The following is a 14,469-nucleotide window of genomic DNA, read 5'->3' as shown; positions in this document are numbered from 1 at the left end:
AAAGGCTTAGAACTTGGTCAAATTGTTCAGAGAGAGGTTTAAGGAGTCAAAGCTTGATTTTTAAAATTAAAAACAAAAATAATAAAAACAAATACAATCCTAACTTTTAAATTCCTAAAACTCGTAACTCTAAACTCACCTGAAGTAAAATCAACATAACTAGAGCTGTATGACTCCGATTTAGACCATATTTATACCGTTAGAAAGCTAATTCAATTATCTACAACTTTCTAGAAATACTATTTTTCTAAATTCATAATATAACTAGGTCAAAAATAGGTCAGAAGTTACAGTACCCTAAAGTTACGGAAAATCTATTTAATTATCTAAATAACAACATAATCCACAAATAAAAAAAATTGTGACAAATGTCATGCTCCTAACAGATTCTGGTGAAGACTAAGTCTTATATTTCCCTTATTTTATCATTAAAATAATAATTCCTTAATAATTATGCATATGACAAGTGTCATAATCCTATTGGCTCTATCTAAACCTTAGGAAAATAACCATGCTCATGACAAATGTCATATTCTTAATGGCTCTATCTAAACCCTTAGGTTATAATAATTATCATATTAATAACTGATAACTCTACAAAATAAAGTTATTTTATCACTTTTTATGTGCTAATTGTTGCTTAATTCTTGAGTTTTTAATTGATCTATTAAGTTTTTAAGTAATTTTGAATTTATTAGGTTTATTTTAATTTTATAGATTTTTATGTATTTTTATAGTTATATTATTGTAAAATGTTATAGTTTAATTATTTAAAATTAATATTGTTAAGTTAAGAGTAAAAAGATGAAATTTTGAGCTTAAATGTTTAAGTAAATTAAGTTTTAATTAATATTTTCACTGAACTTTTGTTGTATATTTTATTATTGAAAATATTTAGTTTTAATTTAATTTATGTTTATTTTATAGGGAATTTGTTGTAATTTATTTGCTCTTGAAAAGCAATAAAAATGAGGATAAAGAGTGGCATTTTTGAGAAAAAAGAAATGAAAAGCTGGCATTTTTGAAGACCACCAGCCTGGCCCAGCACCTGGGCCAGCCATCAACACTTCTGCATGCATCTCCTTTCCAGCCACCATGGGCTCCTCACCAGCCCAGCAAAGCCCCAGCAAGCAGCTTCTCCTCCTCCAGCCCAATCATTCCACCAATTCGTGAGCCTGCCTCTGGCCGAAGCCTGCATGCCAGCACCTCACCATCATGTCAGCCATCTCCTTCACCCAGCCGCCTGCCGTAACCCACCAAGCCTCTTTTGTGTTTTGTTTTAGCCCAACAAAAGCACATTTGTCCCTTTGTCCCCTTCAAAAATACCAATTTTTTTACCCAAACTTTTCTACACATTTTAGCCCAAAATCATCATTACACCTTATAATTTACCAATATTTGCCATATTATTATTAATTTAATCAATTTAATTAATTTAAATTGATTATTTTAATATACTTTTTTTGGCTATAAATAAGGGAGTTTAGTGCATAATTTTGGGAGGGATTACACTACACATTCTACACTTTCAAGACCTCTCCCTTTACTTCTTCTTCTTCTTTGTTGTTTATTTTCTATGTATTTTTGGAGGAACAATTTGGGGGGTTTTCCTCCAAATTTTCCTATGTCATGTTCGTAAATTTTTTGTTTGTATTTTCTATTATAGTTATGAGTTTCTAATCTTTTTAAGATTATTAAGGTGATGATGAAACAATATGTAACTAGATAGTGTTTATTTTGTATGTTGATTTCCCATTTGTGCAACAAAGTTTATGAATTTTTCTTTTTCAAATATCTTCTTTCATCTTAAATACCATGCATTTTTTATTGTTAGCACATATTTACACTTTATTTTTCATTTTGCAAGAACATAATATTCTTTGTATAAGATGTGTCATTAAATTGTACACATCCATGCTTAGCTTTCGTGAATTATGTCCTTGTGAGTAATTCTGATCGCGTTTAGACCCTATAATCATATTGGGACAATATTCCTTAGTTTATGGTTTACTAACATTTTAAATATATTTAAGAGAATTTAAAATAAAAAACTGGAATTCCGGACCTTGGCCCAAACTCGAGCCCTTGGGGTAAAATAACCATAATACCCTTCTCAAAATTTCAAACTCAACTGAGAACATTATTATTTCCAATAATAATTTTATACTAGACTACGCCCGAAATTTCAAGTCAAAACTCCACTTATTTCTTAAAATCCCATTTTTCGATACCCGAGTCCAAATCACGAGCCCCGAGCCCACTTCTTGTTCTTAAGACTTAAAAGGGGTAATATTGTACATCCTAAAATATTTTCTAAATCCTCGAAAATATTTCGTAGGTTCTAAGCCACCAAATCCAGACTTTTGAACTAATTCCCAAGCCTAGAATTTTCTTGAAGCTTAAGTTATAATTTTCGAGCCTTGCTCATAAGTTATTAAACATATTGCTTAGATAAATTTTCTAACCCCGACCCTCAAAAATCAGGTCTTAGACTTTGTGGTACTAATCCCGAGCCTTGTGACAAAATTCTAAAGTTTTGGGACCAACTACCATTTTTGGTCCCATGGTTACTAATAGTAACCATTAGTAACCATTTGAATACATACACGTGACCATCCATTTGGTCATCACCTTCATCACACATTCGCCCATGGCCACCCATTTTTCCAGTTATCGCCACCTCCTTGCTTGTTTAGTCATTCGAACTCATCTCTTGGAAGAAACTGACGCTTTCAAACTTGAAACTCATGCTCGAGCGCTAATAACGTAGCTAGGGAATCTCGTGACAATTGTACAAGTATAATGTTAATATTTGTTAATCCTCAGCATACTCTTTACGAACCTACATTTCGAAAAAGTTTATTTATTCTCAAAATTTGAGTGTAACATGATCATATACATTCACTTTCAAATCTCATATATTCTTAAACTATGACTTCACATTTAGGTCAATAGTATTACATGCTATACTATATTAAATTAATTTGTGTTGTAAACTTGTAATAAATAATATATATATATATATATATACACTGCGGTATGAAATAGTTATCCAAATATTATATATATAAAATGTGCACCAAAATGATAAGTGAATAGACAAGTACATGTTCTTTGTAGTATTGGCAATGACATATAGTTGCTGAATCCATGTGAATTGAATTGTCCCTAAGGAAGGTCAATTTTTAGAAGATATATTCCAAAGTATTTTCATTCATGTGAGGAATTATTAGAAAAAGTGAATGAGAAAAAATATGAAAAAGTATAGGTAATTTAAGAGTGTGTGTATCATTACTACTTTATATAGGTGGGTTTTGTCTTGGTTTTTAATACAATGAAACCAAAAGAAAATGAAGTATACATCTACCAATCAAAATAGAGTAAAACACAACTTTTGAAGGTAATACTTGGGTTTGAGAAAAGTTTAAATTTTTTTAATGGTTTTTAGTGAAAAAGAGGCAAAGAAGTAGACAAGGAAAGCTAATAATATCATTTAAAAAAAAACCCTTTACATAATCTATTTAAATACACAAATATTTTATTATCAAATTTACTACTAAAATATTAAATTTTCTTTTCTAAACCAAAGTACCAAATGTTATATTTATATATATATATATATTATGTACTACCAACAACTAATTTTTAAAAAAAGAAAAAATCATTTTTTCACCTTTTTTAAAATTATATATTAATTTTAAAATAGAGAAATTAATAAATTAAATTCTTCTTTAAAATGAAATTAAATATATATATATATTGTTAACAAATAATGAGTAGAGTACCGGACCACCGACACCACAATTTTCTCTCTTTTTTATTTTTTATTTTTCTTTAATTTTGTTTTTATTTACAAAAAATTTTATTTCCCTCTCTTTCTTTGTCTTCTTCTCTTCTCTTCTCTCCTGCACAGCACTTATATAAATACCTGCTCTCCCTTTCTTCTTCTTCTTCACTCATTTCTTACCATTGTCCAATTTTAGAAGAGCAAAGCAAACTGAACAATTTGATTCAGTTTCCATGGCGCTGATCATAAGCTTAGCGAGAGTCAAACTCTGTTCTCTGCTATATTTCGCCGCTGCTTCTCTCTTCGCCATTGTTAGGGCTGAAGATCCTTACAGGTTCTTTGACTGGAATGTCACTTATGGTGACATTTACCCGCTCGGTGTTCGCCAACAGGTACTTACCTTGCTTCATATATTTTTTTTTTTGATCTGATCTGACTGTGTGGTGAAACCGTTCTGGTCTGTTTGTTTCTAGGGAATCCTTATCAACGGACAATTTCCAGGACCAGATATTCATTCGGTCACTAATGACAATCTCATTATCAATGTTTACAATAGCTTGGACGAGCCTTTTCTCCTTTCTTGGTAAACTAAACCATTCTCTCTCTCTCTCTCTCTGTACTAATCTTAATTTTGCTTTTAGCTAATCTTAATTTAGAAGCATTTAAGCTGATACCTTTATTTCACAATGTGATTATGAGAACTGTTTGGTATAATTCATGTGAATCATGTGATTTTGCTTTATGAAAATTCTGGTTGATCATGACTTTATTTTTAGATCTGGAAATTTCAGATTTCTGTAACCTGATACTCCCTTTTCACTTTATGATATTAAATTCCCCGCAATCATGGCAAAATGGAAAGATTTTCTGCCGAGAAAAACTCCTATCTTGTTGGTTCATTATCAATTCAATTATAGAAAAACAAAGCCTGGTTTGCAATTAGGGTCCCACAAAAAACCATGCTTTTTAGGTGTTTATAGTATCAGTGGCAAAAGTCCAAATCTAGACTATACTCTGTTAGTATTGACTAAACCAACCTAAGTGTAAGTAGGATTAATTTAATGTAGGTATTATTAGTAGTAGATGAATTATTAAACAAAGTATTAGAACAGTGACACTTGAGATTCATTTTCATTTAGCTGTCATTAGTTAAAACATGATTATTCTAATAATAGAGAAACGACAGCTGGTGCAAGTCTAATGGTGACATTTTTATTTTATAAGTGGACAAAAAAGGGAACAGTGGCAGAATTATGAGTAGGAGAAGTAAAAAGGCATTGGCTTTTGTATTTTTTCGAATTTCTATAAATTCTTCTATTCCTGGTAATCTGATACCACAGAATCAAAAGTAGAAAAAATAAGTGGTTTTTCCCTTTGTATTTTTAATTAATAACTTTGGCCACCGACTTCCCAGCTGAATTAATAATGCGTAGCTACTTGCGGTAGCTTCCAAAAATGAGATGAGACACTTGCACATGCAAATTTGGTAGCCATCAATTAAGTCCAATTTTATTGATTCATTATTAGCTGCCTCAAAGTTTGGGAGCTCAAACAACAATGCATAATTAATAATGTCCTATTTTAGATGATGGGGTTTAAATTTTGGCAGGTAGAGGAGTGATGTCGTTTTGTGTGTGGTTATAGGAATGGAATTCAAAACAGGAGAAATTCTTTTGAAGATGGTGTATGGGGAACCACATGCCCAATTCCCCCTGGCAAGAATTTCACATACATTCTCCAAGTGAAGGATCAGATTGGGAGCTTTTACTATTTTCCTTCTCTTGCATTCCACAAAGCTGCTGGTGGATTTGGAGGTATTAGAATCCTTAGCAGACCAAGAATCCCTGTTCCTTTTCCAGACCCTGCTGGTGATTACACTGTTCTTATTGGGGATTGGTACAAGTCCAACCACACGGTATGCACATTTCCTTGTACAAATTATTTATTAGTCGTTCTATGTGCATGTGATCTACTTTTATAGGTACATTGATAGTTTGAAATTAAATACCACCAAGTGGGTGCTCATGCTTATTTATTTCATACCCAACACATTACACAATGAAGTGTGACACTTCTTTTTTAAATAATGCATCTTATTTTAAATAAATAAATATTGTACAATATTTTCATGAAAATTTTGTGTGCCACATCATTACTCTTCATTTAATTTAATGGTTTGAATGGGTCACTTGTGTTGTCTTCAGTGTATACATACTTACTAGAAGGTAATAAATCTCTAAAATTATTTAAGTGTTAGGATTATATTCATTGTATTGGATGGAACACAATTTTAATTCATTGACCGTTTGGTATGCTCAAAATATAACTCCTTCAAAAGTTGTCGTTTCAACCATGTCCAAGTCGTTTAAAGAATGTCTCTCTCATGAGTTGACCATGCTCTGCTCTCAAGTTGCAAGGGAGGTGATACATAAGGCAACTCCAACCCCAAAACAGCATATATATATATATATATATATATATACTATATTCCCTCCAACCCAACTCCATATTATATCTCATTTAGCCGTTTGTGAACATTACCATGGCATATATGTTGAGCATTGTTCACACGACAAAAAAACTTTTTTTTCTTCTTATTTTAATATGTGTATATCATTTTTTTTTAAATAAATATATTTATATCTTATATATATTATTTTATTAAAAAAATAATATAATAATAAAGAATATATTTTTTTGTGTAATTTTTGGTGTTGTGGTTGAAATGGAAAAAAAATATGGTGCTAAAATTCTTTAGTTTTAGTGTTGGTGCAACACCATATATGATGTTATGGATTGGAGATGACCCAAGACACGCAATTCAATTTCACAATTATCTTCTTTAACTTGATTATATTAGATGGTAACGTAAGTGATGATTATACTTTGTGTTTGTGTGTAGGATTTGAAAGCCCATCTTGATGGGGTAAGAAGCTTCCTTCTCCTGATGGAATTCTCATCAATGGTCGTGGACCTAATAGTTATTCTCTTACTGTTGACCAAGGTAAGCTCTTAAGCTTCACAAGCAACATAATACGAGCACTCTTATTGCTGGACATGGTTTAGACAAACAAATATTCCCATTACAGGAAAAACTTACAGGCTTAGAATTTCAAATGTTGGGCTGCAAAATTCCCTAAACTTTCGCATTCAAAATCACAAAATGAAGTTGGTAGAAGTGGAGGGAACACATACTCTTCAGACCACCTACTCCTCCCTGGATGTACACGTAGGCCAATCCTATTCAGTTCTGGTGACAGCAGACCAGCCTGGACAAGATTACTACATTGTGGTTTCCACTCGTTTCACCACTGGCCCTGACTACCTCATTACAACCGGTGTTCTTCACTATAGTAATTCTGCTGGTCAAGTCTCTGGCCCACCTCCTGGTGGTCCCACCATCCAAATTGATTGGTCTTTGAACCAGGCCCGCTCTATCAGGTACTTCATTTCATTTCTCCCTTATTATTATAATTGTTGGCCTACTCATCATCTAATAGGACCATGTGTGTGTGACCCATGTTTAGTTGAGTCTTCATTTTATAATAATAGCTAATCAACCAAACTATAAACATAATAATTAAGGATCATATTGATTCATCTCAGGACTAATCTTACAGCAAGTGGGCCAAGACCAAACCCACAAGGGTCGTACCACTATGGTCTTATCCCCTTGATCAAAACCTTCATACTTGCAAGTTCCGCGGGACAAATAAACGGCAAGCAAAGATACGGATTCAACAGTGTATCTTTCATCCCAATCGATACTCCTCTTAAGGTCGCTGACTTCTTCAAACTTGGAGGTTTTCGTGTGGGAAGCATTGCCGATAGGCCTAGTGGCGGTGGATTGTACCTTGACACAGCAGTTCTTGGAGCTGATTATAGAACTTTTGTCGAATTTGTTTTCCAAAACGATGAAGACATTGTACAGAGCTTGCATTTGGATGGCTACTCTTTCTTTGTCGTTGGGTAAGTACATAATAACAATATTCTTACCATATGTTTTTGCAAAATATTATTTTGGTACCTGTATTTTCAAATAATATTCATTTGGTACCTTGCATTTTGAAATCATACATATTTGTTACCATGCATTTTAACATCGTACATATTTGTTTCTCTGTATTTTAAAATTGTACATATTTGGTACTCTAAACTCAAATTTAATTAATAAAATTTTACCACTTTAATCAAATTACTATCAATATACAAGTTACAAATTATATATAACTGCTGACAGCTTGGTCAAATTGATAATCAATTAGGATACCAAATATCTATGTTTTCAAAATATGGGGTATCATATGAGCATTATTGAAAACAGAAAATATCATAATGACAATACTAATTTACAATTGACATGTTTGTTTACTCTTATTCGAGTCTTTTACTTATGATTATCCTTTTATATTTGGTGTCAGAATGGACGGAGGCCAGTGGACAACATCTAGTAGAGATCAGTACAATCTCCAAGATGCAGTTTCACGTTGCACCACTCAGGTAAACACATTCATATCAATTAGAAAATATCAAATTTGGTATTCAATATGTGACAAACTTAATTGGTGGTGAGTGCAGGTATATCCCAAGTCATGGACTGCCATACATGTGGCTTTGGACAATGTAGGTATGTGGGTCCTTTTCAGATCCTTGAGAGGATAGGACCAGTTGCTTACCGTTTAGCCCTACCTCTCGCATTGGCCAGTACCCACAATGTGTTTCATATCTCCTTTCTCAGAAAGTATGTGTCCGATCAATGGGGTTAGCCGCCAAGTCAGTAAAGTCATCATGTTTTAGCGGAGCGTACCCCTTTGGTACGGGAGGTGAGTATTCTCTGGGTCGTGGAGGCCACACGGGGATTAAGACCCCACAGATAACACGATGGCTCAGTTATATGTTTTCAGTATGTTACGCAATACCAAGATTTATGTGAATATGCTAGACATGTTACTCAGTTTACAGTTTCCAGTTGTGCATTACTGTTATGCAAAGTTTGTTTTGGGTAGTAGAATCATAAGTTGTAACTAGCTTTCTTACTGAGCGTTATAGCTCATTAGTTACTCTATGTGTGTAGGTAAGGGCAAAGCTTAAGAAGCAGTTCAATGTGCTGGAGGGGATTTTGTCTAAAGTAAGCATACTGTGAAGCAACCATACAAAAACATATTCATTAGATAGTTGGCAATACAAATTCGTATAAAAAGAAATAATTAGAAAATTGAAAAGGCCAAAACCATACAAAAACACGAGTACTACTATATTACATAATATCAATGCTTATACAATGAGATGAAACCAAAGTTAACAATATTAACCAATAAAGTATTCCACAGTATAATTGATCTCTCAAATTTGAAACAAAAAGAAAATAAAGTGAAGAGTACTACAAAAGGGATATTACTATTTGTTCACACTTCCAACAATGGTAACTCTTGATGCAACGAGGAGCTAGTAGCATTCCTATCAAAAGTTGATGACGTGGAAACATTCAAAGAGTAGTCTTCAATTTCAAGCGGTGCATATGCTAGCTCTTCATAATCATAATTATGTTGTTGACTACCCTTAGAATCTTTATTATCAATGCCTTGAATCCTCCTCTCTAGCTCCTTTGCTACTTCCTTCATGGTAGGTCGATTCCTTCCACTCAAATGCAAGCATCTCTTTGCAAGGTCAGCAACAATTAAGATCTCTTCTTTTGGCGCATCTTTGAGAACTTGACCATCAAGAATGTCGAACAGGCTACTACTACTCTTTTCCTCCATCGTCATCATGAAATATGTTGCCAAACTTCTTCCTTCCTCTTCTGACCTTGTTGCTGATATTGCTTTTTGTCCGGTCAAGAGCTCGACAAGAACCACTCCAAAACTATAAACATCACTCTTATCTGTGAATTGGCTAGACTGAAAGTATTCTGGATCTAGATAGCCAAATGTGCCATAAACTATAGTGGTCAGGTGAGTTTGCTCTAAGGAGATAGTTCTTGATGTACCAAAGTCTGCAACTTTAGCTCTCAATTTTTCATCAAGGAGTATGTTCGTAGACTTGATATCGCGATGGTAAATTGGAAAAGAAGCTGCTGAGTGTAAGTATGAAAGAGCTCCTGCAACTTCAGTGGCAATTCGTAATCTCATGTTCCATGTGAAAGGAAACTCTGCATTTATGTCATGAATATACTCAGAAAGTGTTCCGTTTGGGATGAATTCATAAACTAGAAGTGGAACATCTGTCTCCAGACAACATCCCAATAGCCTGACAACATTTCTATGATTGATTTGTGTAAGAATGACAACCTCGTTGATGAATTCAGAGAGTTTGGCTTCATCAATTATTTTAGACTTCTTTATAGCAACAATCTTTCCATCTTCCAACATTCCTTTGTACACGGTGCCTTGGCCTCCTTGCCCAAGAACTCTGTCTATATTGAAATTATCAGTTGCCTTCTCTAACTCTTTTGACTCGAACAGCTTCGTTTGATCGACATTGTTTTCACTTGCGTGTATTTGCTGTTCCAACAAAAGGCCGCCATTTCGTTTGAAAAATGCTTTCTTGCGTTTAATTTCTTTTCTTTTCTTTATGAATCTGTATAGTCTCCATGTACTAAAAAGTAGAACTAATAATCCAAGAGGACTCCCCACACCTGTTTATCATGTATGAATAAATAAACATAATCATTCATTTATAGAAATATGGAAATTTTTAAAAATTTATTCTTAATTAGTTTGTAATTTTAAATAAGCATAAATTAAATTGAGTTTTTAATATTATTATTTTTCTTCTTCTAAACTTTAATTTTTTGATATAATTTTTATAATAGATAAATTGAAATTTATCAAACATTTAATCTTTTTGAACAATGATTGTTAAAATTGTGTTTTTTTTACTAATTTTGGTAAAAATATTATTTAGGAATATTTGCAGCAAAACTATCCAAAGTTTGAGGATTGTACGTGGCATAAATCCAATCTTTTTTTTAACAGGAAAAATACCCAAAGTTAGTATAATAGTAATTTCGTCACTCTCTGCATATTGATCTCCGTTAGGTGGTGACTAGACCAATTTCTGGTATTTTTCACTGTTAAAAAAAAAGACTGAGTCTATGATGTGTATAAACCTCAAACTTTAGGGTAGTTTTGGTGCAAACTTTCTTATTATTTATTATGACAAAATAGCCTCAATTTGTTTAATTAAAATTTGCGGTAGATATAAAATATATTTATAAATTTTTATTAAAAATATGATTGATTAAAATATATGAATATTAGCAGTAAAAATATATAATTTCTCAACACGTTGAAGTTAAATTCCTAAGTTTTTTTCTTTTGCATTAAAAATACATCCTATTACGCTTTTTTGATAATCTCAGTTACCTAACAGTTAAGATGTGATTATTTCTTTTGAAAATGTGCTATAATTTCTTAAAAATTGATAAATTTAAAAGATATTTTCACTCCTAGTTTTATTCAAATATTAATAAAAAAATATAATATAATAAAGTTCTTTTACTCACAAAATTAATTTTGTGAGTAAAAGAATAAGATTTTTTTGTAAAAATGAAAGTAGGATAGTAGAATAGTTATCCCAATTACATTATTTTATTATTTAATTTGTATATATGCGTGTAATTTTTAAACTTTGTTCAATTATATATTTCCAATATATATTATTATTGATTTTTATTTTTGGTGGAATGAATTCCTAGATGCACTACTATTATGAATTTTTACTATGTTTTAAATTAATTAACCACTACAAAATATTATTTTATGATGAATAGATAATCACACATACACACAAAGAAAATTATAAATATAAATATAAATATATATATATACACATTAGACATACCTATAAAGATGGCCCTGCGTTTATAACTACAGTGATAGTGCCCGAAAGTGTTCACGCAAGTAGAGCCTCCAGGGCAAGACGATCTTCTATCAATGCATTCATTCATATCTGAGAGAATTAAATAGCACATAATTTTTTTAGTTAATATAAAATTTATTAATTATTTATTTTTATATATATAGACTATAAAAAAGATTACTGTAACTAATAATAAGTCCTGACTAATTAAAAAGTGAAGAAATTATTGGTTTTAATTGTTTATTTTGTTAACTTTAATTAAATATTTTAAATATTTAATAAAATATATTTTTAAAATAAAAGAAAAATAAATATTTATTAATTATATTAATATAAATTTAAATATTATAAAATATATCATTATTATTATATTTGATATAAGACTATATATAAAATAAATTTAAATTCAAATTCAAATGTCATTAAATATCATTATTATAAAAATATATAAGATATTTAATAACTATATTAATATAAATTTAAATGTTACAAAATTTTATAATGATAATAATTTATAATCCTAATTTTTTACTAACTATATTAATATGAATTCAAATATTATAAAATATTATTATTATAATAATATTTAATATAAAACTAGACATTTAATACTTACAATAATGTAAAATTAAATATTATAAAATATTATTATAATAATAATATATAATGCATAATTTTAATTTTTATTAAAAAAATTATCATTAATGTTTAAAAATGTTATTATATCATATTTATATATTTTTAAAAAATCATAAACATTTTGTTTTAATTTTTCATTTAATATGTTTATGTTATTTTTTTATATATAATGTTTATTTATTTAAAATTTATACGATAATAATACAAAGTTAATATATATATATATATATAATTGATAAATTTTACAAATAAAACTAACTACCGACGTGGAGATTATTTGTATCTAGCTAGTATATATATAGTAATTGAAAGCTTAATATTTATATACAATTATAATTAATATTTGTGGGAGAGGTTTACCTTGATTACACCCACCCACCAGATAGGGATTCCCTCGAAGTCCATACTCGCACGAACATTGATCTATCCGATCTGAAGAGGATTTTAATAAATTACCATAGTCCTCCGTCGGAGTCCAACAACGGAAGTTGCTAGTTCTGGTTGGCAATGGCATAACATGTGTTTTAAATACATCGAAATACGTACTGTTAAGGGACCAACTTAGTCGGACGGGAACATAATCCAGATCACCAAATGTTTTATGTATATCAATTTCCTTATGAGCTATCAAGAATGCATATTTGCATTGGCTATGATTTGCCGGAGTACCAGAAGAATCATTATCCATGGAGATTTCGACGCTGTCGCCCACAACCTTCGAATTAGGGCTGAGGAAGGAAGTGATACAACATTCAACGCCATTGCACTTACTAAAATCAATAATATTATGACTAGTTGATGTAGTTGTTGTACTATTGGATGAGCATCCATTCTCGAAGAGCATGTTGCCTGACCCTGTTTTGAACGTGGCAAGGACACCACCACTTACTGCAATGAATACATTGTCACTCAAATAGTAAAACGGGGTTCCTGTTAAATTTGCTGATTTTTGCCTTGCCTTGTTTCCGCAATCGAAGAAACTAATGGGGTTTCTCACCACAATCCATTGGGAATAATCGTAATCGGAATAAGGACTTAAATAAATATCAAGTACGTGTAGCTGAGTGTGTTTGAGAACAGGCGTGGGAGAGCTGTTGTTGCAGGAGATTTCGAATCGTTCGTCAAGAAAACAATCGGATGATCCAATTCCGAAAGGGTATGGAATATCTACATTTCCACACTTGCCTTGGCAACCTGGTCTTGCAAGTGAAGCTAGTGTGGACATTATTGTCATTAATAATAATGATCCAATCATAATAACATTAACAAACAAGTAGTAGTAGTAGTAGTTCAACAGACTCATCATCAGTGCCTCTTTCTTCTTTATTGATCACTTATTTGTTATCTGGTATCACATTTAATAAAAAAAACACACATGTATAGTACTTCAATGGTGAATTAAACTTCAGTTTGAATATATAAATAATAAAAAATACTATAAATTGATAAGCAAATATCTAATTAATTAAGATACCATTTTAGCAATAAGTCAAACTAAAAGATATAAGGTTAATTAAACAACTATTTGGTATATTGTGTTTTATCAAAATATACACTTAGTACCCCATGTTATTGATAATATTGTTTATTTAGTACCCTATAATTTAAAATTTTACATATTTGGTACTTTAAACAAATTTGATTAATGAAATTTTATCAATACGAACAAACTATCCTCAATTATATGGATTTCAAATTCAAATTTAATTATTTAATTACATATAACTTAGAACAATTTATTAGTCATATTTATAAAATTTTATTGATCGCATTTGAGTCCAGGAACCAAATATGTACAATTTTAAATTATAAGATACTGAATGAGTATTACCGAAAATATAAGATATCAATTCTGTATTTTGATAATACACAAAATACCAAATATGTATTTACCCGAGATATATTAATATATAATATCTAAAAGCATGAAGTAATTACTAAATTCACTTGTATATATATTTTATAACTTGCAAATATATAATTTAAAACTTGATTTCGAGTACTCATATAAAAAGAGTAAAAAATAATTTATGGACATCATCAAGGAAAGTATGATAGAGTGCTAATATCAGAGGATACTTCTATAGTATGTTCCAAGAAAGAGACATATTGATACACTTTTCGTGCTTCAAGTTATAATCTTAATTTTTTTATATAACAATATACAATATATTTATTTACTA

At 30.8% G+C, this 14,469-nt stretch overlaps 1 protein-coding gene and 1 pseudogene across 1 annotated transcript; one reads left to right on the top strand and one right to left on the bottom strand.

Annotated features, from left to right (window-relative positions):
• Nucleotides 1-3,895: 3,895 nt before the first annotated feature.
• LOC133783562 (L-ascorbate oxidase homolog) lies at nt 3,896-8,643 on the top strand (annotated as a pseudogene).
• Nucleotides 8,644-8,783: 140 nt separating this feature from the next.
• On the bottom strand, nt 8,784-13,511 carry LOC133786227 (wall-associated receptor kinase-like 9). The gene is made up of 2 exons (XM_062225428.1): nt 12,647-13,511; nt 8,784-10,421 (listed from the first exon to the last, which is right to left on the bottom strand). The coding sequence occupies exons 1-2, from the start codon at nt 13,509-13,511 to the stop codon at nt 9,193-9,195; spliced, it is 2,094 nt and encodes a 697-aa protein (XP_062081412.1). The 3' UTR covers nt 8,784-9,192.
• Nucleotides 13,512-14,469: the final 958 nt, after the last annotated feature.

This window comes from Humulus lupulus, chromosome 6, assembly GCF_963169125.1.
Source record: "Humulus lupulus chromosome 6, drHumLupu1.1, whole genome shotgun sequence".
Lineage (NCBI taxonomy): Eukaryota > Viridiplantae > Streptophyta > Magnoliopsida > Rosales > Cannabaceae > Humulus > Humulus lupulus.
The sequence above is the reverse complement of the archived record's forward strand: the minus strand, read 5'-3'. Positions and strand labels throughout refer to the sequence as shown.